At 45.0% G+C, this 16372-nt stretch overlaps 1 protein-coding gene across 1 annotated transcript; it reads right to left on the bottom strand.

Annotated features, from left to right (window-relative positions):
- Nucleotides 1–2479: 2479 nt before the first annotated feature.
- LOC108296320 (beta-microseminoprotein J1-like) lies at nt 2480–16095 on the bottom strand. Its single transcript, XM_017518771.2, has 6 exons — nt 16014–16095; nt 14965–15084; nt 7655–7704; nt 7427–7550; nt 6413–6518; nt 2480–2719 (listed from the first exon to the last, which is right to left on the bottom strand). The coding sequence occupies exons 1-6, from the start codon at nt 16093–16095 to the stop codon at nt 2590–2592; spliced, it is 612 nt and encodes a 203-aa protein (XP_017374260.1). The 3' UTR covers nt 2480–2589.
- Nucleotides 16096–16372: the final 277 nt, after the last annotated feature.

The raw sequence follows: 16372 nt of genomic DNA on the forward strand, positions 1-16372 counted from the left end.
GCAAACATTTTTTTTTGAAGGCAAATTCTGTGCCGAGGACCATCCCAAGTGATTCCGAGGTCCTCATAAAGTAGATATTATTTAGCTTGAACGTTTAGATATAAAAGCAAACATCATAAGACATAAAAGGCCATATGACGTTTGATTACTCCTTTGCCACATTTTTTTTTCTAAAGATTGAGTAAATATGCCGGCTGCAGGGGCTCACGCCAGTAATCCTTGCCCTTTGGGAGGCTGAGGCGGGTGGATCACGAGGTCAGCACAGCTAGAATACCATGGCTAACACGGTGAAACCCGACTCTACTAAAAATACAAAAAACTAGTTGGGCGTGGTGGCACGCGCCTGTAGTCCCAGCTACTCAGGAGGCTGAGGCAGGGGAATCCCTTGAACCTGAGGTGGAGGTTGCAGTGAGTAGAGATCGCGACGCTGCACTCCAGCCTGGGCGACAGAACAAGATTCCATCTCAAAAAAAAAAAAAAGGTTGAGTAAATTAATAGTCAGAGCCCAGATGCTTTTTTTCTTTCTGTTCTTTTTTCTTTGAGACAGAATCTGGCCCTGTTGCCCAGGCTGGAGTGCAGTGGCGCAATTTCAGCTCGCGGCAACCTCTGCCTCCTGGGTTCAACTGATTCTCCTGCCTTAACCTGCTGAGTAGCTGGATTACATACAGACGTGCACCATGATGCCCGCTTATAACATTTTTTCTGTGGAGACAGGGTCCTGCTGTGTTGCCCAGACTGCTCTCAAACTGGGCACAAGCGATCCTCTCACCTCGCATGGGATTACAAGCCTGAGTCACCACATCCAGCCTACAGCCCAGATTATAACCCACATTATTTACTTGTGACCAGATGTTAAAATAGTGCCTCTTTCTGTCTCAGTTTCGACAGAGGTCCTCCATACTCGGTTGGCAACTGCTTCCCCACATTCCCCGGCAAAGGAGAAGATCATAGCAGGGTTTTATGGATCCCACCCAAGAGTGGCTCCTACAGGGGGCAAGGCAACCTCATTACAAAACAACAGGAGAGTAGATTCTGATGCAGAAGCTAAGACAACAACCATAGGCTGTGAGTGGAAGGGGAGCTGTGGAGAGAGGCCCACAAAACTCCCAGGAGGAAGTCAGCCTAGAACATGACCCCAGGCAGAAGGAGCCCTTAATTCTCCTGTCCCCTATTCCCTCTCAGTTCAGATGCAGCCTCTGGAATGAGACTTCATATAACTCAAAATGTAACTCAGACCATCCTTTTAAATTATCTGAAGCTGACCAAGAAAGCTAAGGGACCTGTCTAGATTGCTCAACTGGCCCACATAGCATATTTAAACAGATGGGGGACAAGGGAAAATAAAGCTGTTTATCAGTTGCCCACTGATTGTTCAACAGATGACTGTTTGCCTATTTCTGATCTGTCACGTACACACAGCTGACTCCAAGACCCAGGAGAGCAGGGTTCTCTCCTGAGGTCTCTCTGGTTCACTGCTGTATCCCGATGTCCAGAGCACTGCTGGGCCCAGGTGCTCAGCACAGACCTGTTGAGTGAACAAACGTTCTCTAACACAGAAACAGTCAAAAGAGAATCAACGTTGTCATTGTTTTAAGCCATTAAGTTTTGGGTGCTCTCTGTATAGCAGGAGATAACTGATGCTGAGGCCTTGCTCCCAGGCCACTCTCCATCAGCAAGGCAGACCCCTGGCCTTGAATTCCCCTCGGCCTGCATGTGGCCTTGGGGGCACTTGTTCAGGCTGTCTTGTTCTAACCTGCTTTCAGCTCAGGCAAACACAGAGGAATGTGGGGGACACATCATAGAAGATACTTCCTGATGAAGAGGAAGGAGGGATAAACAGGAATAGCTTAAAGAAAAGAAGGGATCTAATTTCAGCTTGAAGACACACATTTTTTAAAATATTTACCAGCCAGCAGGACATGGGCAGCAGAGTGCAGACATCACAAACAGCAAGAGTAGCAGCGGTCCCCTGAGTAAGGGACACACAATGACCTGCTACAGAGTTTAGGAAAAATAGAACTTTTATTCATATGTATTTTGCTTTTGTTTGTTTTGTTTGGGTTTAGATTTTTTATTTTTATTTATTTATCTTTTTTAGATGTTGTCTCACTCTGTCACCCAGGCTGGAGTGCAGTGGTGTGATCTTAACTCACTTCAAGCTCCGCCTCCGGGGTTCAAGTGATTCTCCTGTCTCAGCCCCCAGAGTAGCTGGACTACAGGTGCCTGCCACCATGGCTGGCTAATTATGTATTTTTAGTGAAGACAGGGTTTCAACATTTTGGCCAGGCTGGTCTCAAACTCCTGACATCAAGTTATCCGCCCACCTCAGCTTCCCAGAGTGCTGGGATTATAAGCAGGAGCCACTGTGCTCAGCCATTCATATGTATTTTTATCTCCCTTTTTAAATGTTTTGTATGCTTTATAATGTGTACTAAATTAATGCATACTTAAGTTATAAATTTAAAATACACACATATTCAAATGTTTGCTCAAAAATCTTTTACTGATAGGCAGGGCTACACCATCATAGACTTTTAGAGGCCAGAGAACGAGGCCTGGCCTGGGAGCCCTGTGCCTACAAGACGCACATTACAATATCCATCCACTGACATCACAGGTCTTATTTGGGTCCTTCTTCTCCACCACAATTAACTTGCAGTCCTCTTTGTTGAAGATTTTCTGGCACTTGTGCATGTCATAACCCACAGGTGTAGCAACACTGTCATTGAGACAAAACTGGAGCCTGTTAGAGGAGAAAGGACCCCCAGCACTCCCTCCCCAGTCCCAGCTCTGTCTAAGAAGCCACCCACGCTGCAGCTGGCTGGGGTGCCTTCACCAACTTGATGGCACCCTTTGGCTGGCAGCCCCAGAGTGTGGCCTCCAGGAACATGGACCAATCTGTACCATAGAGTCACACAGCCCACCCCTACATTCTAACCTGCAGGCACAGAAGGTCAGCAGTAGGTGCTGACAGCCAAAGGGCAAGTCTGGCTACTCTGGAGCTAGGCAGCTTGTTCCAGGCTGGCTCCGCCCACCCTCCCTGTTCAGGAAGTGGCCAGCATATTGTTGCTAGAATGTGGAAAGGGAACAGTTGTCCCAGCCCTGGCTTGGAAGCCTCTTGGCAAAGGAGCTCCCTCAACTAACTGGAGTAAAGAGTCACTCTAGACCAGTGTCATGGAGCCCCAGGAGAAGCTGATAAAAATCAAGCACCACCTCTAATTGAGCTGCAGTACATAACAAATATTTTGAAGAGTTTCGATGAGATGAGATGAGATGGTACTAATGCTAGAATATTTATTTATGTATTTATTTATTTTTAATTTTTTGAAATGGAGTCACACTCTGTCACCCAGGCTGGAGTGCAGTGGTGCGATCTCGTTCACTGCAGCCTCCATCTCCCAGGTTTAAGCGATTCTCCTGCCTCAGCCTACTGAGTAGCTGGGATTACGGGTGGGTGTCATTACATCTGGGCAATTTTTATATTTTTAGTAGAGATGGGGGTCTTACCATATTGGCCAGGCTGGTCTTGAACTCCTGACCTCAAATGATCCATCCCCGCCTTGGCCTCCCAAAGTGCTGGTATTACAGGTGTGAGCCACCATGCCCAGCCCAATGCTAGAACATTAAGTGTTAAAATCAGCCCACAGAATTGTGATATAAAATTTGATATCCATTATGTGCAAGAAAAGAAATGTAGAAAAGAGACATGAAGGAATTATCTTAGAAGCCCAGGCATGGTGGCACATACATGTAATCCCAGCTACTCAGGAGGCTGAAGTGAGAGGGCAGCTTGAACCCAGGAGTTTGAGACCAGCCTGGCAACATACTGAGACCCTGTCTCAATTCTTTAATACAAATAAATAAATAAATATGATAGAATATTAACCGTTATTACCTTTAAGCAGTCAGGATTATGAGTAGGTTTTTCTTTTTTCTCCTATACTCTCCAATGGTTCTATAATTCATATGTTTTACTTAGAAAATTGGGGGAAATGTCATTTAAAACCTTACATGTTTAAAGATGATTGTTGGCTGGTAGAAATGTAAAATGGTACAGCTGCTGTGGAAAACAGCTTGGCAGATCCTCAATAAGTTCAACAAAAAAATTACTATGTGACCCAGCAAGCTACTCCTAGGCATATCCCAAAAGAATTCAAAGCAGAGACTCAAACGTTATATGCCATTGTTTGTATATTGACAATATTCAGAACAACATTACTTACTTTAGCCAACAGGTGGAAGCAACTCAAGTGTTCATCAACAAGTAAATGGATAAGCAAAATGTGGTCTAGCCATGCCATGGAATATTATTCCGGCAGAAACAGGAATGAAGTACTGATAGATGCTAAAATATAAATGAACCCGGACAACATGCTGAGTGAAATATGCCAGACACAAAAAGACAAACACGGTGTGATTCTATTTATATGAAATACCTAGACTAGGCAAATTCAAAGAGAGAGAAAGTAGATTTGAGGTTACCAGGGGTTTTGTGGGATGGAGACTCTGAGTTATGGTTTACTGGATATCGTTTCAGGTTGGAGTCATTAAGTTTTGCAAGTAGAGTTTATGGTTGCATAATACTGTGAATGTATTTAATGCCACTGAATTCTATGTTTTAAAATGGTTAAACTGGTACATGTTATGTAGTATACGTTTTATCACAATTAATAAAAGTTAAAAATAAAGTGGTATTTGTCGAAGAGATACAATTCTTTCTTTTCTTTTCTTTCTTTTTTTTTTTCTTTGAGATGGAGTTTCGCTCTTGCTACCCAGGCGAAAGTGCAATGGTGCGATCTGGGTTCACTGCAATCTCTGCCTCCCGGGTTCAAGTGATTCTTCTGCCTCAGCCTTCTGAGTAGCTGAGATTACAGGCATGTGCCACCATACCTGGCTAATTTTGTATTTTTAGTAGAGACAGGGTTTCTCGATGTTGGTCAGGCAGGTATGGAATCCTGACCTCAGGTGATCCATCCACCTTAGCCTCCCAAAGTGCTGGGATTGCAGGCCTGAGCCACCATGCCTGGGCAAAGAGATACAATTCTTTTATTCGTGGTAGGAAGTGAAATGGTGAATCACTGCTGCCCATGTGCAAATATAAGTTGATAGGGCAAAGGGCATATTACTGGATGCTTATTTCAGTTCAAACCAGACTTAGCTCTGTAGGTGAAGCAGCAGAGAGAGAGGGGGAGGAGAAACTGTCAACATCTGGACAGGTATGCAGCTGTTCAGAGCCAGTGGTCGGATGGCTTGGTCTTTTGTCTCCCACTCCCTTTTCCTCACCCAAGTCAGGGAGCCAACCCTGAGCTAAGCCTGGGCAGTGTAGAGGCCAGGACATCTCCCACGCCCTGCTGGGGAGCCTCTGCCTGGGCCCCCAGCCTCAGGCTCCACTGCCACCAAGCACCTTGAGATCTGGGCAGTGTCCCGTAAAGGGTGCAGTGGGTCCAAAAACTGCTTCCAGAAAAAGCTTTATCAAAGTCTGTATTTTTCCACGGAGGAGAAAAAAGTTCATGAGAAAAACAAACTTGGTAGGAAGTGAGGCAATTCCAAGGAAGAAGGGGTGGTTCATTTCCCCCGTGTGCAGCAGTGCGTTAAATGGAACACCAACATGGCGGGAGAAAGGAAAGGGCACCCTGAAACCTGACCAGGTGTCAGTTACTGCCCCAGGCTTGCAGGACACAGAATTGGCACAGAGAAGGCTTTAAGTGTCTGTTGGGTTAAAGAATGTATATGCAGAATCTCCTTAAATTCTCATAGCCACCTAATTATCCCTGATTATACTGTGAAACAGAGGCTCAGAGACACTCAGAAACTTACTCAGGGTCATACAGCTAGTATACAAGGGAATGGAGACTCAGACTCAAGTTACTCTGACTCCAATATCGAGGCTCTTCCCTCTTCCCTGCAAGGAGCAGCCTGGCTCTTTTCCATACCAGGCCCACAAGAATTCAAGCCTATAGTGGAAAATCCTAGAAGAGGTCAAGGATACCAAATCTGAATGACATGGACCCTTTGGCTACCAGGGAGCCGTGCTTCTATGTTAGGGAGGAACCAGTCACCAATCCTTCACCGTAAAAACAATGTCAAATCTCTGGAGCCACAAAATCAAGGCTCAGCTGTAATATCCAGTGGCCCTACCAATGCGATGCCTAGGAAAGCCTCCTCTGAGCAGCCAGCATCTCCCGGTCCAATATTCTTCTTATTCCAGTAGGCATCTAGCATGGGTCCTGCTCAATAAATGTGGATAAATGTGGCTGGAACTCTCCAGACACTTCAAGTTCAGTAGGACTCAGGTGTTCTGATCTAAGTCAAGTGCTTGCTACTCTACTTACAGTGTCCTCATAAGACTCTCAAGGCACCTGTTAAAATTCAGATTGCTTGCCCTTCCCCAACAGATTCTGATCAGACTTACAGAGAGCAACATGAAATTCGTTTTTCGCCACAACCACATCTCTCACAGTTGTCAGTCCGCCACCTCGAGTTTATTGGGTGATTATTTCCGTTGAGATCCGTGCATTCTAAAACCATACACACGACATCATCAGTGCAAGTCATACAATGAGAATAAGGCCTATCAGGACACTGAGTCCAGCCCCTGCTATCTGTACCCTCCCCAGAAAGGGAGAAACTCATTGCTTATAAAGATATTGAAGAATGGTGCTCTTGGATTCATCCATGGCTAATTCCAATACTGTTCAGTTCATGCTACTGATAACGTTTTCTTACAGAAAGCTTACATCCTTCTGAGTTTTATTGCAGAACAGGTATTTCAAGAAAAATAAGGCCCTTTTTTTGAATCAGATAGCCATATGAGCGTAGGGGTACTTGGATCCAAGGTTTTTCCTGCTGGATTATCTCTCGATAAATATCGCACTTCTACACTTTCCATTGCTTTGCATCGGTGGTCTTCAACCCTGGGTGCACATGTGAAACATCTTGGGTACTTGGAAAACATCTCATATTTCTCAGCCCTACCCTAGAACAATGAAATCCGTCTCTGGGTGTAGGGCCCAGGCCACCTTATTCTTAGAAGGCTCCCCAAGTGAGGCCAGGTACAGTGGCTCATGTCTATAATCCCAACAATTTGGGAGGCTGAGGCAAGCGTATCACCCGAGGTCAGGAGTTCGAAACCAGCCTGGCCATCATGATGAAGCCCCGTCTTTACCAAAAACACAAAAATTAGCTAGGCATGGTGGCAGGCACCTGCAGTTCCAGCTACTTGGGAGGCTCAGGTGGGAGAATCACTGGAACCCGGGAGGAGGAGGTTGCAGTGAACCGAGATCTCACCACTGACTCCACCTTGGGAGACAGGGCGAGACTGTCTCAAACAAACAGCAACAACAACAAACACAAAGGTTTTAATCTGCAGACAGGTTTATCTACCAGGCTGCAATAACATAATAAACATTGAAAAGCCAAGACTTACCCTTGGTTGACTCTCCTGGAACTATGTCATTCAGTATTAAATAGCATGATGCATTGCATAAGGTCACAAAGGTGGCAAAGATCACAAGTCTTCCCAGGAGAACGTTCTGTAATGTGAAGAAGGGTCAGGGTGAAGAATGAATTAATTCAGATGATAATCCTTTACTGAGTGCTGTGTACCAGGACCTCTGCTGGGCTCTGGTAGAGGTTATGAGGTGGAGCTCCTAACCATGGGTGACTTAGCGAGGGAATAAGACCCACACAAGTCACCAGCATGAACTATAGAAAGAGGCAAACAGGAGTCAGCAGGCATAGGGCAGTAATGATATGTGGGCTGTTTCACTGCAGAGGAAGTTCAGGAGACCTTTATAGATAAGGCAATCTTTAGCCTTTTTGCAGAATATGTAAGAGTTAAAGGACAGAATAAGGAGTTTCATGAAAAGAATGAAACGTTAACAAAGATAGAGAAGAGAAGCAACACATATATAGTTGAAGGCTTATTGTAGTTAACTGGATTAGCTGGAGATATGACTGGAAAAATAGGTTGAGGCCACGCTGTGAACACAGAGGGTGAGGCTAGGAAGTTCATTTCCCAGATCATAAAGGCATCTTTGATGGCTCCATGAACAAACCAGTTAATCTAGGCTGAAATTGTAGAACAAGGAAAAGTATCTAGTTGACCTTGTCATCTTTTTGAGATGAGCGAAATAAACAAACTTTAATATGGTAATTTCTGGGAACTCTTGAAAGGGAAGATGGTGTTCAATGAAATATATAGGAGGCCATTGGTTTGGACTGAGCTCCTGCACTAGGCCGAATAGACAAAACCAAAACGCAGTTGCCCATGCTGAAGTTCTCTGCTACTAAGCCAGAACTAAGTTGCTTATCCAACCTTCTAAGAAATCAGGAGAGACTGAGAGGTAATAGCCAAATGCCCAACAGGCCAGTTTTAGCTGACATGATGAGAAAGTCCCTTCTGCTTTAACTTTTATAAGCAAAGTCACCTGGAAAAGACCAATTCAGCTTCTGTTCTGTGTTTCTGCTTACCTGCACTGTTTTCTATCTATAAAGGCAAACTTCTCTGGTAAGCTGTTTAGAACACTCCATCTATTTTATGGAATGAGGTGTTGCCAGATTCTAGACTCATAAGTAAAAGCCAATCAAGGGCCGGGCGTGGTGGCCCATGCCTGTAATCCTAGCACTTTGGGAGGCTGAGGTGGGTGGCTTGCCTGAGCTCAGGAGTTTGAAACCACCCTGGGCAACATGGTGAAACCTGTTCTCTACTAAAATACCAAAAAATCAGTTGAGCATGGTGGCACTTGCCTGTAATCCCAGCTACTCGGGAGGCTGAGGTGGGAGAATCACTTGAGCCCTGGAGGCAGAGGTTGCAGTGAGCCAAGATTGTGCCCTGGCACTCCAGCTTGGGCGACAGTGTGACACTCTGTCTCAAAATGAAAAAAAAAAAAAAGAAGTCAATTAAGATCTTTAAACTAAATATGTTCTAATTTTGTCTTTTGACAATGGGAATGAAAGTATTTCTTCTGTAAGATTCCTAAAATTAATTATGAAGTGATGCTACTTGAAGTAGTATGTGACTCATATAAGAATAGACAGGGGCTGGGAGAGGTGGCTCATGCCTGTCATCCCAACACTATGGGAGGCTGACGTGGGTGGATTACCCAAGGTCGGGAGTTTGAGACCAGCCTAACCAATAGGCAGAAACCTTGTCTCTACTAAAAATACAAAATTAGGCCAGCATGGTGTTGCATGCCTGTAATCCCAGCTACTCGGGAGGCTGTGGCAGGAGAATTGCTTGAACCCAGGAGGTGGAGGTTGTAGTGACTGACTTGAGATAGCACCGTTGTACTACAGCCTGGGCAACAAGAACAAAACTCCATCGCAAAAAAAAATGAAAAGAATAGAAAGATAGGGAGGGCACCATGGCTCACTCCTGTAATTTCAGCAGTTTGAGAGGCTGAGGCCGGCAGATCACTTGAGCTCAAGAGTTCAAAATCAGCCTGGGCAACATGGTGAAACCCCATTGCTACCAAAAATACAAAAATTAAGGCTGGGCATGGTGGCTCACACCTATAATCCCAACACTTTGGGAGGCCAAGAGGGGCAGATCACCTGAGATTGGGAGTTTGAGACCAGCCTGACCAACATGGAGAAACCTGGTCTCTACTAAAAACAAAATTAGCCATGTGCAGTGGTGCATGCCTATAATCCCAGCTACTCAGGAGGCTGAAGCACTTGACCCCATGAGGTAGAGACTGTGGTGAGCCGAGATCGTGCCATTGCTCTCCAGCCTGGGCAACAAGAACAAAACACCGTGTCAAAAAAAAAAATAAATAAATCCTACAAAAATTAGGTGGGCGTGGTGGTATGTTCTCTAATCTCAGCTACTTGGGAGGCTGAGATGGGAGAATCGCTTGAGCCCAGGGAGTTTGAGGCTGCTGAGAGCCAAGATAGCCCCACTGTACTCCAGCCTGAGTGACAGAGTGAAACATTGTCTTTAAAAATAAAAAAGACAAACACAGAGATCAAAATAGAAAAGGCAGAAAGTTCCAAAGGTAATTGGATAAGGTAAAAAAGAAAAATTAGAAAACCAGAAAATATAATTATATGTAGAAGTCTATTATAAAATAAACATGGCCTTTGAGATCTGTGGAGAGGAATTATTCAATAAATGATATTAGAACAAGTGATTAACTACTTGCGGAAGAAACAAAGTTAATTTCCTACTTGAGTCCCCATTAGTGAAATAAATTCTAAAGTGATTCAAGGGTTAAATTGTTACCATAGATCATAAAACAATCACAGCATACATACATAAATACTTATTCTAAGCATAAAAGAAAAAGAGATTTCAGAATATAAATGTAAGAACATAACTGAAATTAGAAAGATATCAAATTTGCGGAACAATATCATTGTATACCAATGGCAAAAGAAAAACACCTTTTTTTTTAGCTCCCTGCAACCTCTACCTCCCTGGTTCAAGCAATTCTCCTGCCTCAGCCTCCTGAGTAGCTGGGACTACAGCTGTGTGCCACTATACCCTGCTAATTTTTTGTATTTTTAGAAGAGCTGGGGTTTCACCGTGTTAGACAGGAAGGTCTCCATCTCCTGACCTTGTGATCCTCCCACCTTGGCTTCCCAAAGTGTTGGGATTACAGGCATTGGCCACCATGCCCAGCCTAAAAAACATTTTTTTTTTAGACAGATTTTCACTCTTGTTGCCCAGGCTGGAGTGCAATGGTACAATCTCACCTCACTGCAACCTCCACCTCCCAGGCTCAAATAATTCTCCTGCCTGAGCCTCCCAACTAGCTAGGATTACAGGCATGCGCCACCATGACCAGCTATTTTGTATTTTTAGTAGAGACGAGGTTTCTCTATGCTGGTCAGGCTGGTCTTGATCTCCCCACCTCAGGTGATCCACCAAACTCAGGCTCCGGAAGTGCTGGAATTGCAGGCGTGAGCCACCAAGCTCAGCTGAAAAACATCTTAAACAGAAAAATGGCAAGAAAATAAAGTGGCATTTCTCTCTCCTTCTTTCAAACACAAACACACACACACATACACACACACACACACACACATGATTAATAAACACATGAAAAAATTCAATTTACTGATAGCAAAAGAAATATAAATATGTAGATGAAATAGAAACATAATGAAATGTCAAGAATAATCATTGAATTCACAATACCCAGAGCGAAATAGAGGCATCTATGAGAGGTGATATGCACAAGAATGACTTACTCTGGGCCAGGCGTGGTGGCTCATGCCTGTAATCCCAGCACTCTGGGAGGCCGAGGCGGGCAGATCACCTGAGGTCAGGAGTTCAAGAGTAGCCTGACCAACATGGTGAAACCCCATCTTTTAGAAAAAAAAAGAAAGAATGACTTACATTGAACAACTGTTATGGAGAGCAGTTTGCTACTATATATCCACATTCTTAAAACCATTTACAATATTTGACTTCAACTTTTCATCTCCAAGATGTGATCCTAAAAATGGCACATAGATGGACTCCTCCAAAAGGATACTCACTGCAGTGGAAAAAGTGGAAAGAAACCAAGTGCCCGAGAACAGAGCTGGTGGAGAACAGTGACTCAGAAAAACACCTGGTGAGCCAGCAAGGTAGAAGGTGAAGTCACCTGAGCAAATGATCACGTGTCATTACATAGTGAAGCAGGCTATGAAATGCGTGATTCCCATGATGTGGAGAGAGACGCTCAGAACACACTGAAGGTTTTGTACCAAATAACAAGTCATTTTAGATTGGTAAGATTATGACAATTTTCTTCTTTGGAGTTTCCCTCTTATTTTCTAAATTTTCTACGATAAAATGTATGGGGTTTATAGCCAGAAAGAAAGAATGAAATTCTTTAAAAACAACTCAAAACTTCGATATATTCAGCTCAAGCCAGGACTTGGAGTGGCACTTATTCTGTTTCATTCTTTCTTTGTATAACCTTCAACTCAAAATCGTTGTGAAACCTAAATGTTTTTCCCCAAAAAAGCCAGCCTTGTTGACAGTATTTGCACTCCCTTCATGCAGAAAGAGGGTTCCGGGGGGACTGAGGATCACTAGAATCTTGGAGATATTGTTTCACTGAGTCACAAAGGAGAGTCAACAGGGACAAGCAAAAATCTTTTCCCATTCTCTTGGTTGCCAGTTCACTCTCTAATGATTGTTTCTTTTACTGTACACAAGCTCTAGGGTTTAATTAGGTCCCATTTTTCTATATTAGCTTTTGTTGCCAATACTTTTGGTGTTTAAGTCATGAAGTCCTTGCCTATGTCCTGAATGGTTTTGCCTAGGTTTCCTTCTAGGATTTTTATGGTGTTAGGCCTTATGTTTAAATCTTTAATCCATCTGGAGTTAATTTTAGTGTGAGGTGTCAGGAAGGGGTCCAGGAAACCTAAACTTTTTTCCCAAAAAAGCCAGCCTTGTTGACGGTATTTTCCCTCCCTTCTTGCAGAAAGAGGGCTCCGGGAAGAGGGAGGATCACAAGAATCTTGGAGATCTTGTTCACTGAGTCACAAAGCAGGAGAGTCAACAGGGACAAGCAAGGCTGCAGCCAAGGACAAGTGACATGTGCAAAATCCCCAAATCTTCTGCAGCTCTAGAGCAAAGGCACAAGATTGAACAACTGGGGATGGAGTTCAAACATGGTAACAGCAGAGAGAAAATTATTTCGTTAAGAGATTTCCTACTTGACAGTGTCTCAGAAATAGCCTGACACTGACTCTCTCCTCTCTCTCTCTCTCTCTTTCTCTCTCTCTCTCTCTCTCTGAAGCTCAGTTTTCCTCCCCTGTAAAAAGAGGGGTTCTCCCCCTTGGGTAAGCATTAGAGTTACCTGGGGAGTGAATAAGAAACACGCAATCTCAGGCTCATTGAAGAAAGAAACAGCCAGTGCCTCCGTATCTTTACCTACATGAGAGCCCAGGAACAATGCTCAATCCAGTGCTGCTTTAATGTGCATATAAATTCCTGGGAGATTTTTGTTTGTTTGTTTTTTGAGATGGAGTCTTGTTCTATCACCCAGACTAGAGTGCAGTGGCGCAATCTCGGCTCACTGTAACCTCTGACTCCTGAGTTCAAGCGATTCCCCTGCCTCAGCCTCCCAAATAGCTGGGATTACAGGTGTGCACCACAAGGCCTGCCTAATTTTTGTATTTTTAGTAGAGATGGAGTTTCATTATGTTGGCCAGGCTGGTCTCAAATTCCTGACCTCAAGTGATCTGCCCACCTCGGCCTCCCAAAGTGCTGGGGTTATGGGCATGAGCCACCACGCCCGACCAGAGAGCTTATTCAATAACATGCAAATTCTGCTTCAATAGGTCTACAGACTTACATGGAAGCTCCCAGGTGATGCCCACGCTGCTGGTCTGAGGCCCACCCCTGAGTAGAGAGACTCTAAAGCTCCTTTTCATTCTTGTCTTCTATTCTGCCACCAGCCTTCCCTCCCTCCTGTCTTCCTTTCCTGCATTTAGTAACCATGAGCCCCTGATGTGTGCAGACACAGGAGAGTACACCACCATGCCAGCATGGGCTAGGGTTTTCTAGATGGTGCAGCTTCATGGTCAGCCTTGAGGTGAAGCAGACTGGCAGTGCTCTTAGAAGTTGTGTCTCTTTGGCCTGGTGCGGTGGCTCACGCCTGTAATCCCAGCACTTTGGGAGGCCAAGGTGGACAATTCATGAGGTCGAGATCAAGAGCATCCTGGCCAACGTGGTGAAACCCTGTCTCTATTAAAATACGAAAATTAGCTGAGTGTGGTGGTGCACACCTGTAGTCCCATCTGCTTGAGAGGCTGAGGCAGGAGAATTGCTTGAACTGGGAGGGGGAGGTTGCAGTGAGCCGAAACTTCACCACTGCACTCCAGCCTGGCGATGGAGCAAGGCTCTGTCTCAAAAAAAAAAAAAAAAAAAAAAAAAAGTTGTGTCTTTTTAGGTAAATTACTACTCCTGGAAGTGTCTTAACCTATGATCAAGAGTTGGGGGTCTGGTCAGGCGTAATGGCTCATACCTGTAATGCCAGAACTTTGGGAGACTCAGGTGGGAGGATTACTTGGGCCCAGTAGTTAGAGATCACCAAAGAATGTTTTAATAAAGATCAAGTTTAAGATGCAAAAAAGTCTGCATGGGTTTCTATAAATTTTGGAGCAAAATTCATTCCTGGCCAGGCACATTGGTTCCTACCTGTAATCTCAGCACTTTGGGAGGCCAAGGTAGGAAAATTACTTGAGCCCAGGAGTTCAAGACTAGCCTGGGCAGCATAGTAAAATCTTGTCTCTACAAAAAATACAAAAATTAGCCAGGCATGGTGGCTGGCCTGTGGTCCCAGTTACTCAGGAAGCTGAGGTGGGAGGATCACCTAAGCCCAGGAAGGTTGAGGCTTCCGTGAATCGGTCCTGGAAGGAAAAACAACTTGGATCTTAGAGAACAGAATTAGTGCTAAGCTCAATAAGAATTTCCCAAGCTCCAGACTCTCCTACTCTGCACATTGAATTGCAGGTAATAACAAAAGATTCCTAAACAGGTCACACTTACCTTCAATGCTGTGCAGTAGAAGCACAAATCACAGCATATTAAATAAGGAATACATATTCTTTTTTACTTTTCTAGGCTTTGTATATAAAACCAGTTACCTACCATGTTGACGAGCAGGACTCCCATAGGCAGGTGCATCCAGGAAAATTCACATTAAACCTTTATACTGACGAGGGCAACCACACATTTGAGATCATTGGGAATGATAACAAGGTGAGAACACATTGTGTGTTTACAGAAGGTTGACTATCAACAGGGAAGTATGGTTTCAAATGATTTATGAGTTACTAATCAATCAGATCTCCATCTCCACCTTGGTTATGCGTTTACCTTGTCCCCACCCTGATCTGCATTTGCTCCTGACCTAAAAAGGCAGAGGAGGAGGGAACTCCTCTTTGCTGAGCCTTGGCTCTGCGCTGGTGGATTCCTGGCATGTGATGTATGACATGTCCTTATTTAATTTCACACACAAAGAAACAGAGCTTCAGGGATGCCAGTCACAACATCCAGGAGGTGAAGGTGGGCATAAAAACAGCCCACCAGGCCCACCAGGCCTGCATCTGTGGCCCAGTTGACACTGCCCTTAGGGTCTGGCATGAGAACAGAAAGGGGTCAAGCCATGCTGCAGGGCACAGAAGAGCAAGACCTACATACAGCTCAGGCTTCCCCGACAAGCTCAATCACTGGACCTTTGTAGAGCCCTCCTAGAATCCGTAGTCTACTCCCTGCTGCATCAAGCAAGCCTTCCTTCTCTTCATTCCACCGCGGTCTCCTCCCAAACAGCCGCACCTGCCCTCGTCATGGCCAGGACGGCCTTGGGGAACAGCAACAAGCAGAACCTCCGAGGGTGCCAGAGGGACTCACTACTTTATCCGTTTGCTCTGGCCACCACAACAGAACACCGCAACTGGTGGCTTTGACTAAAGAAACATAATTGCTCACAGTTCTGGAGACTAGAAATGTGAGGTCAGGCCGTTGGGGCAGCTCGTTTTCCTCTGAGGCCTCTCTCCTTGGTTTGCAGGCCAGGCTCTTGCTGCCTCTTACATGGCACGCATCCCTGGTGTCTCTGTGTGTCTGAATTCCCTCTTCTTATAAGGACACTAGCTGTATTGGGTTAGCGTCCATTCCAACGATCTCATTTTACTTAAGTCCCCTATTTAAAGGCCCTGTCTCCATTACAGTCACATTCTGGGATATTGGGGCTTAGGGCTTAAACCTATGAATTTTGGGGGGATGCAGTTGATCTCATAGCACAATTTTATTCTAAAAAAATCCCCCCACTCCCCACCACAGCTTGCTACAGTCCAAAAATTTAACCCTGACTTCCCTCTGCCCACAGATGAGAGAGAGTTCACGTTCGTAACCAGGGGTCCTTGAAGCTCTGAGCTGGCCACAGTGACCCTTTCCAGCACCCTCCTCTACCCTCCCTAAAATCAGCCCCACCACCCATAACACAGCTTGGGGTCACTCTCCTGCTCCTTGAAGAGCTGTGGTGCTGTCTGGCTGCCTCCCCACTCACCAAGGGGGCCACACACTTCTGCATTCACCTGCATGAGATTGAAGTGTGCATCGACTCTAAGTTCCCAGAAATCAGGGCACATTCGTCATGCACTGTAGCCCCTTGGTTTCTTTAAAACTGCAAGTTTGAAGAACTTCCCTCAGTGTGAAGTGGAAAGTTCTTACTTTGGGAGTGGCTAGGACTTGCTGCCCTCACCTCCTTGCCTGCAGGGCACAGGCACGAACCTCAGCTCCGCAAACACTCTCATCTCAGCAAGGCCTCTTCAGAGACGGGTCAAGGACACTGGAATCCCGCAGAATCTCCCTGGGAATGACGGTGTGGAGGGTTCTGGCTCTCAGGGCAAGGGTTTCTGAGTCCCC

This window comes from Cebus imitator, unplaced genomic scaffold, assembly GCF_001604975.1.
Source record: "Cebus imitator isolate Cc_AM_T3 unplaced genomic scaffold, Cebus_imitator-1.0 Scaffold704, whole genome shotgun sequence".
Classification (NCBI taxonomy): domain Eukaryota; kingdom Metazoa; phylum Chordata; class Mammalia; order Primates; family Cebidae; genus Cebus; species Cebus imitator.